At 44.7% G+C, this 23,218-nt stretch overlaps 1 protein-coding gene across 5 annotated transcripts in view; it reads right to left on the bottom strand.

Moving 5' to 3' along the window:
* The window catches only part of LOC147117753 (catenin delta-2-like), a 1,234,825-nt gene that overhangs the window by 70,719 nt on the left and 1,140,888 nt on the right, over positions 1-23,218 (bottom strand). For all 5 annotated transcript variants that reach the window (XM_085988992.1, XM_085988995.1, XM_085988993.1 and 2 more), the window contains 2 exons: positions 17,210-17,360; positions 7,970-8,198 (listed from right to left, as the gene is read on the bottom strand). In XM_085988992.1, the coding sequence (XP_085845118.1) occupies positions 7,970-8,198; positions 17,210-17,360 (380 nt within the window). The remainder of the gene's footprint in view (positions 1-7,969; positions 8,199-17,209; positions 17,361-23,218) is intronic.

Raw genomic sequence — 23,218 nt, 5'->3', positions numbered from 1 at the left:
CACATGCCCTTATACCTCTCCCCTTCCCACTGTCCAGGGTCCCAAACACCCCTTCCAGGTGAAACAGCGATTTACTTGTACTTCTTGCAATTTAGTATACTGTATTCGCTGCTCACAATGCGGTCTCCTCTACATTGGGGAGACCAAACGCAGATTGGGTGACCGCTTTGCAGAACACCTCCATTCAGTCCGTAAGGGGGACCCCGAGCTTCCGGTCGCCTGTCATTTTAATTCTCCGCTCCACTCCCACTCAGACCTCACCATCCTCGGCCTCTTGCACTGTTCCACTGAAGCTCAGCGTAAGCTCGAGGAACAGCACCTCATCTTTCGATTAGGCACTCTACAGCCTTCTGGACTCAACATAGAGTTCAACAATTTCAGATCAAAACCTCGGCCCCTATCCTATATATATTTTTTATCCACACCTTTTGTTTGTGTCTTTTCTTCTCTCCCACATGGCAGCTGTCTTTCATTCTGCCAGCACAATTTACACTTCATCTAGAGCCAGCCCCTGTTTCTTAACCTGTCCCATTACCATCTCGTTTTGCCTTGAATATCTCTTAATCTCTCCTGCCTTCTATCCTATCACAGACCTTCCATTTTGTTCTTTCATCCCCTCCCCACATTCCCAGCCCCTACACTTGCTTAAAAATCTGTTCCATTTCCTGCTTTTTTCCAGTTCTGACGAAAGGTCATCGATCTGACTCTGTTTCTCTCTTCACAGATGCTGCCTGACCTGCTGAGTATCTCCAGCATTATCTATTTTTATTTCAGATTTCCAGCATCTGCAGTATTTTCTTTTTGTATGGGAAAACTATGTTGTGGCGATAAAGGAGACCTGGCTCAAAAAAGGGCAGGATTGGGTACTAAATATTCCTGGATATAAGGTGTTCAGGAAAGATAGGGAAGGAAAAAAAGGAGGTGGGGGGTGACAGTATTGATTAAGGAGAATATTACAGAGCTGGAGAGAGAGGATGTCCTGGAGGGGCCAAGGACAGAATCTATTTGGTTAGAGTTAAGAAACAACAGAGGTGCCATTACACTACTAGGTGTATTCTATAGGCCACCAACTAGTGGGAAGGATGCAGAGGAGCAAATTTGCAGGGAAATTACAGAAAGGTACAAGAACTATAGAGTAGTGGTAATGGGGGACTTCAACTATCCTAATCGGGATAGTAATAGTGTAAAGGGCAGAGAGGGGGAAGAATTTCTGAAGTGCGTTCAGGAGAACTTTCTTGATCAGTATGTTTCCAGCCCAACGAGGAAGGAGGCATTGCTGGATCTGGTTCTGTGGAATGAGGTGGGTCAAGCGGAGCAAGGGAACATTTAGGGAACAGTGATCATAGTATCAGAAAGTTTAGATTAGCTATGGAAAAGGACAGGGAGCAATCTAGAGTAAAAGTACTTAATTGGAGGAAGGCCAATTTCAGTGTGTTGAGAATGGATCTGACCCGACCCGGGTAAATTGGAACCAAAAATTGGCAGGCAAAACTGTAATCGAACAATAGGCTGCCTTTAAAGAGATGATTCGGGTACAGTCGATGTACATTCCCATAAGGGGGAAAGGTAGGGCAACCAAAGTCAGAGCTCCCTGGATGGCGAAAGAGACAGAGAATAAGATGAAGCAGTAAAAGGGGGCAGATGTCAGGTTGAGAATACAAGTGAGAACCGGGCTGAATATAGAAAGTTCAGAGGGGAAGTGAAAAAGGAAATAAGAGGGGCAAAGAGAGTGAGGGAATTTAAAAGTCTTTTATAGGCATATAAATAGTAAACGGGTAGTAAGAGGAGGGGTGGGGCCGATTAGGGGCCAAAATGGAGACCTACTCGTGGAGGCAGAGGGCATGGCTGAGATACTAAATTAATACTTTGCATTTGTCTTCAACAAGGAAGAAGATGCTGCCAAAGTCATAGTGAAAAAGGAGATAGTTGAGATACTGGATGGGATAAAAATTGATAAAGAGGATGTACTAGAAAGGCTGGCTGTACTTAAAGTAGATAAGTCACCAGGACTGGATGGGATGCATCCTATGATACCGAGGGAAGTAAAAATGGAAATTACGGAGGTACTGGCCATAACCTTCCCATCCTCATTAGATATGGGGGTGGTGCCAGAGGACTGGAGAATTGCACATGTTACAACCTTGTTCAAAAAAGGGTTTAAGGATAAACCCAGCAACTACAGGCCAGTCAGTTCAACCTCGGTAGTGGGGAAGCTTTTAGAAATAAAAATTACAGTCACTTGGAGAAGTGTGGATTAATTAAGGAAAGCCAGCATGGATTTGTTAAAGGCAAATCATGTTTAATTAACTTGATTTTTGATGAGGTAACAGAGAGGGTTGATGAGGGCAATGCGGTTGATGTGGTGTACATGGACTTCCAAAAGGCGGTTGATAAAGTGCCACATAATAGGCTTGCCAGCAAAGTTGAAGCCCATGGAATAAAAGGGACAATGGCAGCATGTATGTGAAATTGGCTAAGTGACTGGAAACAGAGAGTAGTGGTGAACAGTTGTTTATCAGACTGGAATAAGGTACACAGTGGGGTTCCCCAGGGGTCGGTACTAGGACCACTGCTTTTCTTGATACATATTAATGACTTGGATGTACAGGGCACAATTTTAAAATCTGCAGATGAAACAAAACTTGGAAGTATAATCAACAGTGAGGAGGATAGTGATAGACTTCAGGAGGACATAGACAGGCTGGTGGAATGGGCGGCCATGTGGCAGATGAAATTTAACGCAGAAAAGTGCAAAGTGATACATTTTGGTAGGAAGAACGAGGAGAGGCAATATAAACTAAAGGGTACAATCCTAAAGGGGGTGCATGAACAGAGAGACCTGGGGGTATATGTGAACAAATTATTGAAGGTGGCAGGGCAGGTTGAGAAAGTGGTTAAAAAAGCATATGGGATACTGGGCTTCATAAATAGAGGCATAGAGTATAAAAGCAAAGAAGTTATGATGAACCTGTATAAAACATTGGTTTGGCCTCAATTGGAGTATTGTGTCCAATTCTGGGCACCGCACTTTAGGAAGGATGTGAAGGCCTTAGAGAGGGTGGAGAAAAGATTTACAAGAATGGTTCCAGGGATGAGGGACTTCAGTTACATGGATAGACTGGAGAAGCTGGGGTTGTTCTCCTTAGAGCAGAGAAGGTTGTGAGGAGATTTGATAGAGGTGTTCAAAATCATGAGGGGTCTAGACAGAGTAGATCGAGAGATACTGTTCCCATTGGTGGAAGGGTCAAGAACCAGAGGACACAGATTTAAGGTGATTGGCAGAAGAACCAAAGGCGACATGAGGAAAAGCTTTTTGACGCAGCGAGTGGTTAGGATCTGGAATGCACTGCCTGAAAGGGTGGTGGAGGCAGACTCAATCGTGGCTTTCAAAAGGAAATTGGATAAGTATCTGAAGGAAAAAAGATTGCAGGGCTACGGGGAAAGGGCGGGGGAGTGGGACTAACTGAAATGCTCTTGCAGAGAGCCGGCATGGACTCGACGGGTCAAATGGCCTCCTTTTGTGCTGTAACCATTCTATGATTCTATGGGCTAGAAATTCGACTGCTCATTAGCGTCTGCGGGGGGCGGTATAGGGCGCTAAGGGGTTATTCTCCTCAGCATTGGCCGTTGCCGTTAAGGGAGGGAAGGAGCCTGCACGGAACATTGTGCAGCGCTCTACCGCTACCGCCCCTCTTGCTCCGTTTAGCATTCCAAGGGAAGTGGTAGCGCTCCACTTCCCTGCTGGAGCGCTAAACCAGAAGTTCGCGTCGAATTCAATTGTGTCGTGCCCGGCGATATTTCCCGCAAAAGTTGTTACGCCAAATGGGGCGCTACGCAATTTCTAGCCCTATGATTCTAAGATACAGATCAGCCATGATCTAATTGACTGGAGGAACAAGCTGGAGGGGCTGAATGGTCTATTCCTGTATCTTATTTTCTTTCCCCTCAGCTTGGCAACAAGCCATGCAGAATGCCAAGGCAAGTAGGCCATTGGCAATCAGCAAAAACCCACCAGGGATGGCACAAAAATCTCTCAAAAAAGTGACCCAACAGAGGAGGAGGTAAATTAATTTGAGTAGGACCAGGTGCGCTCTGTACCATGCACCTGTCTTGGGAGTAAAGCGCTGTATTATTCACAACAATGAGACGGGCCTGGGAAAGATGAACCTGCTAAACACATCAATAGGGATTTCCATAGTATTTACAGCACAGAAACAGGCCATTCAGCCCAACAGGTCCAGGCCAGGGAATTTATTACTAAACAAATACTAATGTGGTTAATCGTGTAAATTAAACATGTATCTAACAGCAGGGATTATTGAACTAGACGTATACTGGGTGTATAAATTTGTCTTGGGCAGTAGGACATAATGGGCGATAGCGAATAGACTGCCGGATTTACACCCCACCCGACTGAAGTCAATGGAAAAGAAAACCGGGAAGAGTTGCAAAAACAGGCTGCTGAGTCGCAATTTAACACTCCCGCCCAAGACCAAAATATAGCCTCATTATATCTTCAATGATTTCTCAGTCTGCTACGAGTTCAGGTTTTTCACACCTCAAACCCTTTTAACTAAAAGGGTTTAACTGATAACAAAGGCAAAGGATTCTTGCCTGGGGCAGGTGGCGCTCCATGTTCACAATCGGTCGCCTAACCCATGTAAATGCTCAAATGACACCACCGTGCGTTCTTGCTGGATAGGAGAGACCGGCTATGCTGCACCTACCCTGAGTTATTGGTACAGTGGAAGGAAAGTCAGCCCTTTGGTGGTTCTTCAACTTTTTTAATTCATCTCCTAAAAAGTTATTCACAATGGTGCAAAATCTGGGCTCATGACTTTCAGATCTGACAGCCAAAGGTTTCTGTAATGATGAATGGAACACTTTCCCAGCTATGCACATCACACCAATCTACCCAAAGCTATCATTTCTACACTGGGTTTTGTGGTGTTTATTTTCTGTGCAACACCCTCATCCTTGAGTACCTGTCTTGAAGATGCATCACTGTTGGGCAGACTCAACCCAGCTCTGACAAAAGGGCCCCTTAACTAGGCCCTAAATTGGTAATGTCACCCAGAGACATCATAGGATGGCTTGTGTGGGCAAAGCTCATACTGGTTTTCAGTGGAGAGGAAGGGCTTTTCTGAGGCTGGGTCCAAGGCACATTATTAGAGCAGAGTAGAGGGAGCTTTACTTTTCATCATCTCACCTTGCTATACCTAACCTGGGAGTGCTTGGTGCTGGATGGTCAAATTGCTCACTTGCCAGCACTGACATCACCTCACTGAGATAAGCACAACATTTGCAAAAATGTTCTAGACAGTTCTGTAATTAAGGAGTTCATTAGGGTGAATAATATTAGTCCTGAGGAATGGAACACTTTGTGTTTCAGGAACCCAGTGTCAGCATCAAGCTGGATTCAGGGTAAAGCTCCCTCTACATTCTCCCAAACAATGTGCCTCAGCCCCAACCTCAGAAAAGCAACATTGACATAGTGCCTTTAACACAGAGAAACATTACTTTACACAGGCCATACTTAAGCTGGTCAGAATCATAGAATCATAGAAATTTACAGCACAGAAGGAGGCCATTCGGCCCATCTTGTCTGTGCCGGCCAACAAGGAGCTAGCCACCCTAATCCCACTTTCCAGCACTTCGTCTGTAGCCTTGTAGGTTGTGGCACTTCAAGTGCATATCCAAGTACTTTTTAAATGCGATGAGGGTTTCTGCCTCTACCACCCTTTCAGGCAGTGGGTTCCAGACCCCCACCACCCTCTGGGTGAAAACATTTCTCCTCAAATCCCCTCTAAACCTCCAACCAATGACTTTAAATCTATGCCCTTTGGTTATTGCCCCTTCTGCTAAGGGAAATCGGTTCTTCCTATCCACTCTATCTAGGCCCCTCATAATTTTATACACCTCAGTTAGGTCTCCCCTCAGCCTCCTCTGTTCTAGTCAATTAGTGCTGGATTTGGGGCAGTTTTATGCTGTAGGTCCATTGCCCACTGGAACTTGGACTGCTCAGCTAATTTCATCAAGGACTCTTGCAGCCACGAGAGAAGATTTGAACCCCAGGTCCCAGAGGTGAAAAAGCCCGTGACTAACCCACTACACTGCACAGTTCCACTGTGCCATCTGGTTCCCCTCTCTGAATAGTATCTATAATGAGTTGGTTAATGAATTCAGTTGAATTTCTTTCTTTGTTATTTTAACAGTTGTTAACCTGTTATTTAAATGGGCTAATGGTTTCATTTAGATATCACGCAGAGAAATTTCAAACAATTTCATTTAACTAGCACGCAGAGGAATTTGAAACCATTTCATTTAGATAGCAGGCAGAGTGGTTTCTACCCTTGAGAGATTCTAAGAAGGTGACAGCGATGTGGCTGCAACCTGCCATTTTATGGCCTACTTCTAGGTCTCAAGTGGGTGCGCGAGATGTCGTGTCGCAATAGTCACCGGGGTAATATTGTGGAATCGGCTGAATTTGGGGATATAGTCAATAACTGTGATTTTGGAAAGAGCTCTTCCATTCACTGCTAGGGTTGCCAACTCTGGTTGACTTTTCCTGAAGGTTTCATCACATGACCGCGTGCCTCCAACCACCTCGCCTTCACACATCTGCCATTGATTGCCTAAACATCCATCCTCACGGTTTACTGCCTGCCCCACCAATTGGAAGGCAAACAAACTCTTCATTACCCATTTGGATGATTTTGGCCTGTGTCAAACCATCTTTTTCCCCCATCTCCAATATTTTTATAACTAATAAATGAAAGAAAAACACTTTTTTTTAATGCTCCTATGATTTTTTCCCCCTGGGTTCCTCACAGCAGTGCCCAGGAGATTAATCTTTAATTCCTGGAGACTCCAGGGCAATCCTGGAGGGTGGAAACCCTATTCACTGGACTTACCCCGGTGAGGTTAGAGGCTAATGGCACTAATGGGTGAAAGACTTGGCCTGTTACATTGAGTGCTTTGCTGTGCACCTCACAGCCACTGGTTACTGGAGGACGTTGCCAGGAAACTGTGGCTCAGCTGCTGGCTCATCATATTCGCCACGGACACTGTATGGGGTTTGAATGGAAGGAAGAGAACATATAAAATATGGGGGTGGTGGGAGGGGGGGACTTTGGCCTGTAGTGTAAAACAGGCACTATCGATTCAGGCGCCCATTATACATCTCTCCCTATCTTCATTTCCAAATGGAAAACCAGATGGAAATGAAAGTCGCCTGTTTTACACCGTCACCCAAAGTCAGTATTACCCCCACTGTTTCTCCAAACCTTTGCCACCTAAAGCAAAGCCCCTTGAATTTTTGGGGGAGAGTCGGCAATTGTTATTTCCACTCATTTTTTTTCTTCATTTTAATTCTTGGTGCTGTCTGAAGGATATTAATCCACATTGAATTCTGAACAGTGTCCAACCATTAAACATGCTCCCATGAGATGGGGTTTCCAACCCTCCAGGCTTAGTCCTGGAGTCTCCAGGAATTGAAGATTGATCTCTAGGACTAAGCCTGAAGGGTTGGAAACCCTATCTCATGTTTGGGCACTGTGCAGAATTCAGTGAGCAACCCAGCAGAAAAATCATAAAAAATAAACAAAATTGTGTTTTTTTCATTTTCTTTGAATATAGAAATATTGGGGAAAAAAGGTTGTTTCACCAACAGTCAGGATTAATTCAATTGGGTAACAAAGAGCTTGTCCCCTTTCCAATTGGCCTGTGAAGTCAGTGTGGAGGATGGACCAATGAAAGGAGTGTGGGACGGTTCGAGGCGGGAGGTCATGTGATGAAACCTCCAGGAATACACCCAACCAGAGTTGGCAACCTTACACGGAGAACATGCATCGATCCCTGTGATGCTGGGCCTGTGCGCATTGACGCGGTTACCATTTCAGACTCAACAGTATTACCCTCTGGAGCTAGTGACAACTGCGACTATCGTACACTGTGACCAGTTACGTACTTGTCTCCTTTACTCTTGGCAATGCCGATGAGCTTCTCGATCCCTCCAGAGTCTCGCAAGGCCTTGGCGTTTTCCATGTTTTTAGTAATGACTTCATGCAAAGCGCAGCAAATGGCAGTTATTGTCTCGTCGGAGATGGCTTTGCTGACAGTGTTGGTGGCGGTGCCGGTGCCGGTGCTGCCACTGCCTCCGGGAAGACGGTGGACAAGATCTCGCATGGCGTATTTGCCTTGGTGGAAAAGGAAAGAAGAGGAGCACAATTAGACTTGGAATACCTTGGTTAGACCACACTTGGAGTATGGTGAACAGTTCTGGTCTCCATATTATAAAAAGGATACAGAAGCACTGGAGAAGGTGGAAAAAAGGTTTACAAGGATGATACTAGAACAGAGAGGTTATAACTATCAGGAAAGATTGAACAGGTGGGAGCTCTTTTCTCCAGAAAAGAGAAGGCTGAGGGGTGACCTGATAGAGGTCTTTAAAATTATGAAGGGGTTCGATAGGGTAGACGTAGAGAAGATATTTTCACTTGTGGGGCAGACCAGAACTAGGGGCCATAAATATAAGATAGTCACTAATAAATCCAATGGGGAATTCAGAAGAAACTTCTTTATCCAGAGATTGGTTAGAATGTGGAACTAGATACCACAAGGGTTAGTTGAGGTGAATAGCACAGATGCATTTAAAGGGAAGCTAGATAAACACATGAGGGAGAAAGGAATAGATGGTTATGCTGACAGGGTGAGATGAAGAGGGGTGAGAGGAGGCATGGACCAGTTAGGCTGAATGGTCTGTTTCTGTGCTGTGCATTCTATGTAATTCTATTTAATTAAGGACAAGAACCAGAAGCAAGCTCAAGCAGTCCCTGAGGTATTGGGGGTGGGGTTTGCGGGAAGGGGGAATGCACTTGAAGTTCTTGCCCAAAAATGGCACAAATCATACTCTACATGATGAGGCTGAGGGGCACATCCCTGCACTCAATGCAGTAGGCCGAGGCATTTACCTTTAGTCAAGGCAGCATTGATCAGCCTGTCAGTCATACTTCATTACTCAAACACTTTGGGAATATTCTACTGAGTGAAATTCAATAACTCTTTGAAGGTCTCTCAATGCAATAAACACAGGTGTACCACACGCAAGAGGCCCTCTGCTACTGGTGAACAACAATCCCTTTAATTGCAGTTGAACTCTCTAATTAAAAGGCACCACAAGGCATTGACGCGGCGTTTGAATACAAGAAGTTCAACATTTGCCTGGGGTTGAAAAATGTTACTCCCCCGCTTCTCACTAAGCAGTTAACACTAGTGTCAGATTCAGGTGGCCAGCCCAGCACTGCCGCACATTCTCGCCAATGCTCGCCCAACACATAGAAACATAGAAGATAGGAGCAGGAGTAGGCCATTCGGCCCCTCGAGCCTGCTCCGCCATTCAATGAGATCATGGCTGATCATCCAAACTCAGTACTCTGTCCCTGCCTTCTCCCCATATCCCTTGATCCCTTTAGCCTTAAGAAATATATCTAACTCCTTCTTGAATATATTTAATGAATTGGCCTCAACTGCCTTCTTTGGTAGAGAATTCCACAGGTTCACCACTCTCTGGGTGAAGAAATTCCTCCTCATCTCTGTCCTAAATGGCTTACCCCTTATCCTTAGACTGTGACCTCTGGTTCTGGACTCCCCCGCCATCGGGAACATCCTTCCTGCATCTAGCCTGCCTAGTTCTGTTAGAATTTTATAAGTTTCAATGAGATCCCCTCTCATTCTTCTAAACTCCAGCGAGTATAAGCCCAATCAACCCAATCTCTCCTCATACGTCATTCCTGCCACCCCAGGTATCAGTCTGGTGAATCTTCGCTGCACTCCCTCCATGGCAAGAACATCCTTCCTCAGATAAGGCGACTAAAACTGCACACAATACTCAAGGTGTGGTCTCACCAAGGCCCTGTACAACTGCAGCAAGACATCCTTGTTCCTGTACTTAAACCCTCTCGCTATGAAGGCCAACATACCATTTGCCTTCTTAACCGCCTGCTGCACCTGCATGCTTACCTTCAGCAACTGGTGCACAAGGACACCCAGGTCTCATTGCACTTCCCCTTCTCCCAATCTATTGCTGTTCAGATAATAATCTGCCTTCCTGTTTTTGCCACCAAAGTGGATAACCTCGCATTTATCCACATTATACTGCATCTGCCATGCATCTGCCCAATCACCCAACCTGTCCAAATCATACTGGAGTTTCTCGGCATCTTTCTCACCGCACACACGCCCACCCAGCTTTGTGTCGTCTGCAAACTTGGAGATATTACATCTAGTTCCCTCGTCCAGATCATTAATATATATTGTGAATAGCTAGGGTCCTAGGACCGATCCCTGCGGTACCCCACTAGTCACTGCTTGCTACTCGGAAAAAGACCCGTTTATTCCAACTCTTTGCTTCCTGTCTGCCAACCAGTTCTCTATCCAAGTCAATACCTTGCCCCCAATCCCATGTGCCTTAACTTTACACGCTAATCTCTTATGCGGGACCTTATCGAAAGCCTTCTGAAAGTCCAAATACACCACATCCACTGGTTCTCCCTTATCTATTCTACCAGTTACATCCTCAAAAAATTCTAGTAGATTAGTCAAGCACGATTTACCTTTTGTAAGTCCATGTTGACTTTGTCCGATCCTGTCACTGTTTTCCAAGTGCTCTGCTATTACATCTTTTATAATGGACTCTAGCATTTTCCCCACTACCAATGTCAGGCTGACCGGTCTGTAATTCCCCATTTTCTCTCTACCACCTTTTTTGAACAGTGGGATAACATTAGCTACCCTCCAATCCATGGGAACTGTTCCAGGGTCTATAGAATTTTGGAAGATGACCAGCAATGCATCTACTATTTCTAGGGCCACTTCCTTAGGTACCCTAGGATGTAGATTATCAGGCCCTGGGGATTTATCGGCCTTCAATCCCATCAATTTCCCTAACACCATTTCCCTACAAATACTGATTTCATTCAGTTCCTCCCTCTCATTAGACCCTATGTTCCCCGACATCTCTGGGAGGTTATTTGTGTCCTCCTTTGTGAAGACAGAACCAAAATATGTATTTAATTGGTCTGCCATTTCTTTGTTCCCCATTATAAATTCCCCGATTCTGACTGCAAGGGACCTATGCTTGACTTCACCAATTTTTTTCTCTTCACATATCTATGAAAGCTTTTACAGTCAGTTTTAATGTTCCCTGCAAGCTTATCTCGTTCTCTATTTTCCCCCTCTTAATTAATCCCTTTGTCCTCCTTTGTTGAATCCTAAACTGCTCCCAATCCTCAGGTTTACTGCTTTTTCTGGCCAATTTATATGTCCTCTCCTTGGATCTTATGCTATCCCTAATTTCCCTTGTTAGCCACGGTTGAGTCACCTTTTTTGTTTTATTTTTATGCCAAACAGGGATGAACAAATTCTGTAGTTCATCCAAGCAATCTTTGAATGTTTGCCATTGCCTATCCACCATCAACCCTTTGAGTGACATTCCCCAATCAATCCTACCCAACTCGTGCCTCATACCATCGTAGTTTCCTTTATTTAAATTCAGGACCCTAGTCTCTGAGTCAACTACTTCACTCTCCATCTTAATGAAGAATTCTATCATATTATGATCGCTCCGCCCCAAGGTGCCTCACACAACAAGATTGCTAATTAATCCTTTCTCATTACATAATACCCAGTCTAAGATGGCCTGGTCTCTAGTTGGTTCCTCGACATGTTGGTCCAGGAAACCATCCCGTATACACTCCAGGAATTCCTCCTCCACAGTATTGTTACTAATTTGGTTAGCCCAACACATCCATCCTCGTAGCGCACCACCTTCCCACACCGATTAGAAATCAAACAGGATCTTAATTATCCGATTGGTTGAGTCAAACAGCCTTTTTTCCTGTCTCCAATATTTTATTAACTAATAAATGTTCAAAGAAAATTTAAAAATCATATACAATTAAAAAAAAATGTCTCTATGATTTTTCTCCCGGGTTGCTCGTAGCAGTGTCCCGGAGATTAACCTTTAATTCCTGGAGACTCCAGAACAATCCTGGAGGGTTGGCCACCCTAAGCTTGTCGCAGTAAACCAACCCTGCCAATGGTTTGCATAATCGCAGGTTGCAGTTACTTTATTCTGTGAATGAGCATCGCAGGACCCTGGAAATATATTAACATAAAGTTGAAAGACTCTTCTCGTCAAGCACCAGCCACTGCCAACAGCATGCAGGATGCCTCCTTACAATTGCCCCATCCCTCACTCTGTCCAGTGATACATGAGTCCAAGAATGGAAGCTAGGGTATTCAGCAGCAACAAATCACATTTATAAAGCACCTTTAACATAGTAAAATGTCCCAAGGCTTCACTGGAGTGTTATCGGAAAAAATTGACACATTAGGACAGGTGGCCAAATGCTTGGTCAAAGAGGTAGGTTTCAAGGAGCGTCTTAAAGGAGGATAGAGAGGTGGAGAGATGGAGAGATTTAGGGAGGGAATTCCAGAACTTAGGGCCTAGGCAGCTGAAGGCATGGCTGCCAAGGGTGGGGCGAAGGAAATTGGGGGATGCACAAGGGGCCAGAATTGGAGGAGCACAGAAATCTCGGAGAGTTGTAGATCTGGTGAAAATAGATTATGTTCCTTTACAGTGATGCTATAATGAGAATCAAATAAGCATTCCAAAACAGTAAAACTATTCATTCCAACTCTCCCAGTGCACATTACAGTCTGTTATGTTTTGTTTCAATGACTTTATTTTCCCCTCTCGCTGTAAATTTCTGTGCTCATCAAGAGTTGCGGAAAGCAACACTTTCACAATTGGAACAACCAGATTCAACATCAGGACAGGTACATCAACAGTACAACGCAAAGTAAAGCTGCCTGTACTCCACCCAACAGTGTTCCTCATTCCCAAACTCAGACAAGCTCCCTATAAGATAGGTTTCCATATTACAAAAAGGACATAGAGGCACTGGAGAAGGTGCAAAAAAGATTTACAAGGATGATACCAGAACTGAGAGGTTATACCATTCAGGAAGATTGAACAGGCTGGGGCTCTTTTCTCTAGAAAAGAGAAGACGGATGGTTGACCCAATAGAGGTCTTTAAAATTATGAAGAGGTTAGAAAGGGTAGATGTAGAGAAGGTGCTTCCATTTGTGGGGGGATCAAAAGTTCGTTACTAATAGATCCAATAAGGAATTCAAGAGAAACCTCTATACCCAGAGAGTGGTGAGAATGTGGAACTCGCTACCACAAGGAGTAGTTGAGGCGAAAAGTATAGATGCCTTTAAAGAGGAGGTAAGATAAGTACATAAGTGAGAAAGGAACAGAAGGATATGTTGATTGGATTTGAAGAAGTAGGGTGGGAGGAGGCCTATGTAGTGGATAAACATCAGCATAAACCGGTTGGGCCGATTGGCCTGATTGCATGCTGTAAATTCTATGTAATAACGTGATTTACCCCATTTCTCCCAAATGGTCACCCGTTGGCCTCGCTGAGTGAGATTGTGAAATTCAAAATGTGGCGTATAAACGAGCAAATGAAGTCATTGAATCACAAAGGGAGGGTGAGGAATTTAATCAGAAATGAGGACTCATCTGTGAAATTTTTCTGTCAATAACCATCTTTATTTTAGTTAACCGAAAGTGAAATTGAGGCTGAAATGTCATCCAGCAGCCAGTGAAGGGTTTTAAAATATCTATTTAAAAAAGTGACAAATAGATTTGATCCTTGTGGGAAAACAATCAGTAAAACAATCAGTGGTCGAACATACGCAGTGTCCAGTAGAGGAAAACATTACAGGAAGTAGTGCTTCAACTCTGTGGCTCAATGGTAGCACTCTCGCCTCTGACTCTGAAGGTTGTGGATTCAAATCCCAATCCAGAGACGTAAGCACATATTCTAGGCTGAAATTTCAGTTCAGTACTGAGGGTGTGCTGCACTGTCCGTGATGCCATCTTTTGGATGAGAAGTTAAAAACCAAGGCCCCGTTTGCCCTCTCAGGTGGACGAAAAAGATCCCATGGCACTATTTCAAAGAAGAGCAGGGGAGTCCTTTCTCTGTTGCCGTTGTCTTGGCGAATATTTATCCCTTAACCAACATCACAAAAACACATTGGCCAAGAAATTCGATAAGGCCCGAAAACGGGTGTGGGCGCCTCGAGGCGAGATTTGCTCGCGCTTGTTTAGAAAGCGCAGGCAGCACGTCAATTTGGTGCTGCTTGCTAATTTAAATGATTTTAGTGCACAGCCCAGTGACTATCGCGCTGCTGACAGGCTGTGCACTCAGCAGGAGGCCCAAGGTCGCGTCCCTGAAGCGACGCTGCCTTTCCTTAAAGCAAGGCTGTTAGTTTTCAAGGCAGTATCTAGCCCTTAAAGGTGAAATGCCTTCTGAAAAAAAAATTAAAAATCATTCCAAGCTAGGCAATCTGCAGCTCTTAAAGCTGAACTGCCTTCTGCACTTAAAAAATGGTAAAAGCGCTTCAGAATGTACACAAATTGTTCAACAGGCCAGGGAAAGGGCACCAGGGTCTCGGATGCATCGCTCGAGCTTTGTGCAGGGGGTTAACACTGGAAGAGAGGTGCTCTACCCACAGGGAGCCAGGAGGTCCTCCAGAAAGAAGGATGTGGGACCAGATCACCGAGGCTGTCACTGCCAGCAGTGTCGCCCCCAGGACCTGGCTCTAGTGCCCAAAGAAGTTTCTTGACCTCAGACGAATGGTCAAGGTCAGTGAATGCATCTTCAATAGCCATCTCCGACCAACTGCATCACTAGACTCACACACTGCTCAATGCACAATCCCCCCCCCACCCATCACTCAACTATCAACAATCTCTACCAAACACGAGGCACACCGCCAATTCCTAGCTTCACCTCACCCCCTTGGAGGAGATGGCGCTGGCCATTCTTGACAGGGGCATGGCTGAGTCTTTGGCCAGCGGCGGGGCTGAAAGAATACAAGATACTGGTATCCTCATACATTATCCTCCTCACATCCCACTTGCCCCTCATCCCACAATCTCTTCTGATGTACAAGCTACACATGGTGTAACCACACACCTCTTGCTTTCCTGCCCTCCCCCCACCACAACTCTACCCTTGTGCCTTCCTCATTTCAGACTCCCAAGAAATCCAGCTTGCCCAGCCCGTGCTTCACCAAGAAGAGGGAGAGGCGAGTGAAGAAGAAGAATAAATACCGTCACTTGATTTCACACTCCCAGCCACCAGCTCCTTGAGGTCATCCTGAAAGGTCATCTGCAGTGTCCCCCACTGAAAGTCAGCAGCCTTCCACCAGCCATGCTGCAGTCACTGGGGTAGCACTGCATAACATCACTAGGGTAGGCAAAGGCAGTTACTAAGGGAATGTACAAGGGTGATTAGTTAATGTTTTTGACGTAATATTAGATGCATATATGGATAAAGTTGGATTGGAAAGTTTGCTTTGTGGTGGCTTTTATTTCAGCATTGTAGCCAAGAGGACGCTGTGATGGCCAGTAACAGAGGGAAAGTAAGGTGTGGGACAAACGTTGAAAGGGGAACATGGTTGGGTTCATTGGTACCGCAGGCGGATGATTTGATCCTGGATATCCTGGCCAGAAAGGGGCTGTCTGGGTTGCCTCCTTCCTTCCCCTTCCTCCTCTTCTGCTTCTTCCTCTTCTGCCTTCTTCCTCTTCCCTCTGCGAGCAGCTTGTCTCCTTTGCTGTGTCTGCTCCATCTCCAGGTGATGCTGCAGCTCAAGGGGGACTGCAACTAGAGCCCCCAGAACTGGGAGCAAGTGGTGTTCTCAGAGGTCCTCCTTTAACAGCCAAAGCCTTGCAAACGTCCAACAGCACTCACTGCACACTTTAACATCTTCTTAAATGTATTGCACCAAACCTCTACTCCAGTAAAAAAAAAGTCCAAAAGCTGAAATCGAAACTTACCTGAAAGATGTGTGTGTCTCTTTAAGAAGCGTTGGCAGCATCTCTAGTACCGCTGCACACACGTTCTTCCTTGCGTGGTTTGGAGAGGGCGGTATGTAGAGCGGCAATGGTCAAAATCGCAGTCGTGTGTGTGTTCAGGATTGACGTCACTATCTGCATATTTACGTGAGAGGCGAGCGCAGGCAGCGGGAGCGCTAACGACCTCTCCAAAATGGCGGCCACCGTGTTCCGCTCCAGGAAGCCTTAATGGCTAGCATTACACCCCTAAATTTCGCAGTCATCATCTGGTCATTGTCGCTTTGCTATATATGGGATCTTGCTGTGCACAAATTGGCTGCTGTGTTTCCTACATTACAACAGTAACTACACTTCAAAAGTACTTCATTGACTGAAAGACACTTTGGGACATCCTGAGGTTGTGAATGGCACAATATAATTGCAAGTTCTTTCAAAATCCCTTTCAGCAATACTTCCTTTGAATCATTAATAATGGGTCTTCACAGAACAATTTGAAGAGTAAAGTTTCAGCCAAAGATTTTCTAGTTAATGACTGCAGTGAGGATTTGCAGTCCTTACAATAACTTGAATTTATATATTGCTTTTAAAGTAGTGAAATGTCCCAAGGCTCTTCACAGGAGCATTTTCAAACAAAATTTGACACCGAGCCACATAAGGAGGCATTAGGAGAGGTGACCAAAAGCTTTGTCAAAGTGGTAGGTTTTAAGGAGCATCTTAAAGGAGAAGAGAGCAGCAGAGAGGCAGAGAAGCAGAGAGGTTTAGCAAGGGAATTCCAGAGCTCAGAGCCGAAGCAGCTGAAAGTACGGCCGCCAATGATGGAGTGATGATAATTAGGGATGTGCAAGAGGACAGAATTGGGGGAGTGCAGAGATCTCGGAGGGTTGTAGGGCTGGAGGGAGTTACAGAGATAGGGAGGGGTGAGGCCATGAAGGGATTTGAAAACAAGGATGAGAGTTTTAAAATCAAGGTGTTGCTGGACCGGCAGTCAATGTAGGTCAGCGATCACAGGGGTGATGAGTGAACAGAACTTGCTGAGAGTTAGATTATGGGCAGCAGAGTTTTGGATGAGCTCAGGTTTACGGAGGGTGCAAGGTGGGAGGCTGGCCAGGGGAGCATTGCAATAGTCGAGTCTGGAAGTAACAAAGGCATGGATGAGGGTCTTTGCTTCCAGATTACACATACATCTCAGACTATCAACCCTGCTTTTTCAAATTACCACAGCATGTTTTTGTAGTCATCCGCCACGGAAACAAAAGGGATTTTCCTTCCACCTACCGATGAGCTCCTTATTTCTGACGTCCAAGGCCATATTTCGTAACGCAGTGGCGACAGCACACACCACACGGTCATTGTCTATTCGCAGTAGCTCCACGAGAATGGGCAAACCCTTCTCCTTGCGGACCGCAGCACGGATGTAAATGGACCACTGTGAACACAAAGAGCAACACGTTGGAAAGCACACGCAGAACAGACGTTAAACACTGGCCAATGGGTGCTACTCAACAACTGAAGGAAAGATGGAGATCCTCCTAGGCAAGCATTCCTACTGACATAAACCAGCCACTCTATAGTGTCCTCAAAAGCAAATGGTTTCTGTGGACCATTTTGGACCAAAGACTGAACAGGCTGGGGCTCTTTTCTTTCGAAAAAAAGAAGGGTGAGAGATGACCTGATAAAGGTATTTAAAATTTAAAATTATGAAGGGGTTTGATAGGGTAGATGTAGAGAAGATGTTTCCACTTGTGGAGGAGTCCAAAACTAGAGGCAATAAATACATGTCAGGCACTAATAAATCCAGTAAGAAATTCAGAAGAAACTTCTTTACTCAGAGAGTGGAGAGAATGTGGAACTTGCTAGCACTTGGAGCACTTGAGGTGCATTCAAGGGGAAACTGGATAATTACATGGGGGAGAAAGGAATAGAAGGATATGTTGATAGGGTGAGATGAAGTAAATAGAGTGTGAGGAGGCTCATGAGGAACTTGTTTCAGTGCTGTAAATTCGATGTAATTCTATGAACGCATGTATAAACATATATGGCATTATACTTTTACAATATCTTCTCAAGTGAGGCGTGTAAGGAATCCCACTGTCTTGGTTCTCTGCGTAGGTCTCTATACACAATGGAATGAACATCGGACGGGCTCGATAAAGAGCGGGTGATCCACTCTGGCAAAATACCGCCAATGCAGACAGGTGGCAGATGAAGTGGTGCTTCACATGGGGACAAAAAGTCTAGGAAGGGATTATTACTTAAATGAAAAGAAAATAATGTGCATGGAAAATGAAAAAGATCTGGGGGTCCTGATGGACAATAAATTGAAACTATTGCAATAATGTTCGGTGGCTGTGAGTAAAGCAAATCAGACGTTGGGATGTGGTAAAAGGTTAATATTGAACCAAATTAGTGAGATAATCCTGCCACTTTATAAATCAATTATGCAATCACACTTAGAATACTGTGTACAGTTCTAGCTGCCACAGTACAAAAAGGATATTGAAGCTATTGAAAGGATACAGGAGAGAGCAACTGGAATGATTGAGAGGATGGAGGGATTGGATTATGAAGAGCGATTATGTAAATTGGGCAGGTTTTCACTGGAAAATAGATGGTTGAGAGATGATATCATTGCTGTTTTTAGAATTCTAAAGGGTGACCAGATAATGTAGACCATGACAAGCTATTTCACCTTGTCCAGAACAGTAGAACCAGAGGGCATGGCCTGCTCTTGAAGGTGGGTAAATTCCTAATCTGCGGGAAAAATTTTAACTCCAGGTGGATTACCTGCTCATGCCTGAGCTAAAGTTAAAGCCATGTCTCAATGATGCCACTGGGCTGCAACATGCATATGTAAAGAAGGACCCTGTTGGCTCCGAGGGCGCGTGTCCTTGTTGCCTGCACAGGAGAGCAGGTTAAAATTGCAGGTGCTGTGATCATGGCGGCTTTTGAACAGGTATGAACCAGGACGATTTTAACTGCCGAGGTTTCTGCTGAGCGAGTAGGGTTAAAATCATCCCCAATTTCAGTGAGCAAGTGGCCAATTCATGGAACAGCCTTGCAAGGGAGACAGCGGAAACAGTTAATATTGATTAATTCACATGCAAATTAGATAGATTTTTTTCAGAAAATAACATTTGGGATACAGTATACGTGTAATTTGAGGCAGGACATGTGGTAAGTGTAGCATGCTTGAGAGGAACAGATGACTTTGGACCTATGCTTCCTAAAGCTCTCCACCACTGAGGTTTTCCTCGGCTCATGTCTGGGTCTGCAAACTAATTGATAGAGACTGATTGCCATGACTAGTCAACAGCTCCATTATCATTGTATCATACAACTACCAGGATTTGTAGGGAAATGGTGTTAGGGAAATTGATGGGATTGAGGGCCGATAAATCCCCAGGGCCTGATAATCTACATCCTAGGGTACTTAAGGAAGTGGCCCTAGAAATAGTAGATGCATTGCTGGTCATCTTCCAAAATTCGATAGACTCTGGAACAGTACCCATGGATTGGCGGGTAGCTAATGTTACCCCGCTGTTCAAAAAGGGTGGTAGAGAGAAAACGGGGAATTACAGACCGGTAAGCCTGACATCGGTAGTGGGGAAAATGCTAGAGTCCATTATAAAAGATGTAATAGCAGAGCACTTGGAAAAAAGTGACAGGATCGGACAAAGTCAACATGGACTTACAAAAGGTAAATCGTGCTTGACTAATCTACTGGAATTTTTTGAGGATGTAACTGGTAAAATAGATAAGGGAGAACCAGTGGATGTGGTGTATTTGGATTTTCAAAAGGCTTTTGATAAGATCCCGCATAAGAGATTAGCGTGTAAAATTAAGGCACATGGGATTGGGGGCAAGCTATTGACTTGGATAGAGAACTGGTTGGCGGACAGAAAGCAAAGAGTTGGAATAAACGGCTCTTTTTCCGAGTGGCAGGCAGTGACTGGTGGGGTACCGCAGGGATCGGTCCTTGGACCCCAGCTATTCACAATATATATTAATGATCTAGACGAGGGAACTAGATGTAATATCTCCAAGTTTGCAGACAACACAAAGCTGGGTGGGCATGTGTGCTGTGAGGAGGATGCCGAGAAACTCCAGTATGATTTGGACAGGTTGGGTGATTGGGCAGAAGCATGGCAGATGCAATATAACGTGGATAAATGCGAGGTTATCCACTTTGGTGTCAAAAACAGGAAGGCAGATTATTATCTGAATGGCAATAGATTGGGAGAAGGGGAAGTGCAACGAGACCTGGGCGTCCTTGTGCACCAGTCGCTGAAAGTAAGCATGCAGGTGCAGCAGGCAGTTAAGAAGACAAATGGTATGTTGGCCTTCGTAGCGAGAGGGTTTGAGTACAGGAACAAGGATGTCTTGCTGCAGTTGTACAGGGCCTTGGTGAGACCACATCTTGAGTATTGTGTGCAGTTTTGGTCGCCTTATCTGAGGAAGGATGTTCTTGCCATGGAAGGAGTGCAGCAAAGATTCACCAGGCTGATACCTGGGATGGCAGGAATGACGTATGAGGAGAGATTGGGTCGATTGGGCTTGTACTCGCTGGAGTTTAGAAGAATGAGAGGGGATCTCATCGAAACTTATAAAATTCTAACAGGACTAGACAGACTAGATGCTGGAAGGATGTTCCCGATGGTCGGGGAGTCCAGAACCAGGGGTCACAGTCTAAGGATAAGGGGTAAGCCATTTAGGACAGAGATGAGGAGGAATTTCTTCACCCAGAGAGTGGTGAACCTGTGGAATTCTCTACCAAAGAAGGCAGTAGAGGCCAATTCATTAAATATATTCAAGAAGGAGTTGGATATATTTCTTAAGGCTAAAGGGATCAAGAGATATGGAGAGAAGGCAGGAACAGGGTACTGAATTTGGATGATCAGCCATGATCTCATTGAATGGCGGAGCAGGCTCGAGGGACCGAATGGCCTACTCCTGCTCCTATCTTCTATGTTTCTATGATGATAGAAGGGGAATGAGATGGACCTTGGTCTTTTTTAGTTTTAGGGAAAAAATTTCAATCAATCAGTTAGTCACAAGTGACTTTATTTCAGTGACAAGAATGTTTATTTCAAGGGGGCTGGATTATGCTGCAGTTATACAGAGCCTTGGTCAGAGCCCATCTGGAGTCCTGCATTCGCTTTTGGGCACTGGGAAGGATATATTGGCCTTGGAGGGGATGCAGTGCAGATTCAACAGAATGATACCAGGGTTTAGGGCTTTAAATTATGAGAGTAGGTTGCATAAACTTGACTTGTATTCCCTCGAGTATAGAAGATTGAGGGGTGATCTGATCGAGGTTTTTAAAATGTTAAATGGATTCGATTGGGCAGGTACAGCGAAACAATTTCCTCTGGTGCGGAAATCAAGAACGAGGGGACATAAACTGAAAATCAGAGCTAGGCCATTTAGAAGTGAAATCAAGAAGCACTTTTTCACACAAAAGGTAGTAGAAATCTGGAACTCTCTGGGTGTCAAGGGATATGAAGCAAAGGCAGATAAATGGAGTTGAGGTACAGATCAGCCATGATCTAACTGAATGACAGAACAGGCCCGAGGTGCTGAATGGGCTACTCCTGTTCCTATACCTAGTTTTCAGTCACGTGCTACTGTGCTAGGAAGAAATTTGGCATGAATCTGTTACTAAGCATTTTTTCTCCTCTTCCTTTGATTTTATTTTCCCTCCACTGTAGATGTTCCCCTGGCAGACACGATTCCCCACAGCTATCGCCGCAGACAGATCATCTATAACAATCAGTTGCTGTGAAGCGCAGATAAGCTGTTTGAGGTGAATGGCTGTGTGATTTTCACTCAGCCCTTGCTGGGATGTTCTGAGCTTTCTTGCAGCACCTTAAATCCATGAGTGAGATTAAATGATCAACGCCTGTGCAACATCTGGTGCTAAAGTGTGTTCTACCCCTATGCGGCACAATGCCTCCCATATCCTGCCCGCTCTCCGTACGCTTATTCTACAAAGCATTGCAGCCCATTTAAAAAAAAAACTAGAGGCTATATAAATGGAAGTTGTCATCGTCACTGCATGTTGTCACCACTACTTAGCACAGCGCGCCCTGCGTGAGGTGATGTCACCACGAAGCACTTGTGTTCGGTAAGAAAACATCAGTTCACAGCGCCCAACCAAGGCCCGCTTTCATTTTTTAAAATACATTCTCGACATTTGGGCAAGGCTGGCATTTATTGCCCTTCCCTAATTACCCTTGAGAAGGTGGTGGTCGACCTTCAGCTTGAACCGCCGCAGTCTGTGTGGTGAGGGCGCTCCTAAAAAGCTGTTAGGTAGGGAGTTCCAGGATTTTGACCCAGCGATGATGAAGGAATAGCAATATATGTCCAAGTCGGTATGGTGCGTGACTTCCCGGTCAAAATTCTGCGGAGAGTTGCGCAGCACAGCGACAGAGCAACAGTCCACGCAGACATCATCTTAGCCAGAATTCCGTGCAAGAAGAGAAGTTGGAGAGAGCAGCCTTTGCTTGGATAATCCAGTTCTGGGTGTCACACAGTACTAAGCCAATATTATTCATAATTTTATGAATGCTAGTTGACCTCCTGTGGTAGTGCACTTCATGAGTCAAAATAATGTGCAGTGTTCAAGTGCAGGAGGGTTAGGGGGTGGGAGAACAATTTTGCCAGGGCGCACAGATATAATTGAGTCCCCAACTTAAGGTCATACATTATTTTCATATTCCCATTATAAATTTCTATGTCCATGTTATAATGGAAATTGTCTATGTAAATTTTTCATGCTATAATTGCACCCTCCCTCCAGTGGAGGTACTGCAGCTCCACCACTGGTGAGAGAATATAACTACAGTGTGATAAGTTTACATAGACAATTTTCATCGTAAATGTAGCCATAGGAATTTATAATAGAAGTATAAAAATAATGACAGAATGTATGACTTCAGGAAGGGGATTGAATTACATCTGTGTTCTCTAAAAGAAAGAAAGACTTGGATTTATATAGCGCCTTTCACAACCACTGGAGGTCTCGATGTGTTTTACAGCCAATTAAGTACTTTTGAAGTGTAGTCACTGTTGTAATGTAGGAAACGCGGCAGTCAATTTGCACATAGCAAGGTACCACAAACAGCAATGTGATAATGACCAGATAATCTGTTTATGTTATGTTGATTGAGGGATAAATATTGGCCAGGACACTGAGGATAACTTCCCTGCTCTTCTTTGAAATAGTGCCATGGAATCTTTTACGTCCACTTGAGTGAGCAGATGGGGCCTCGGTTTAACGTCTCA

Source organism: Somniosus microcephalus, chromosome 5 (genome assembly GCF_052327205.1).
Source record: "Somniosus microcephalus isolate GS21.2 chromosome 5, FLI_Smic_1.0, whole genome shotgun sequence".
NCBI classification, from domain to species: domain Eukaryota; kingdom Metazoa; phylum Chordata; class Chondrichthyes; order Squaliformes; family Somniosidae; genus Somniosus; species Somniosus microcephalus.
The sequence above is the reverse complement of the archived record's forward strand: the minus strand, read 5'-3'. Positions and strand labels throughout refer to the sequence as shown.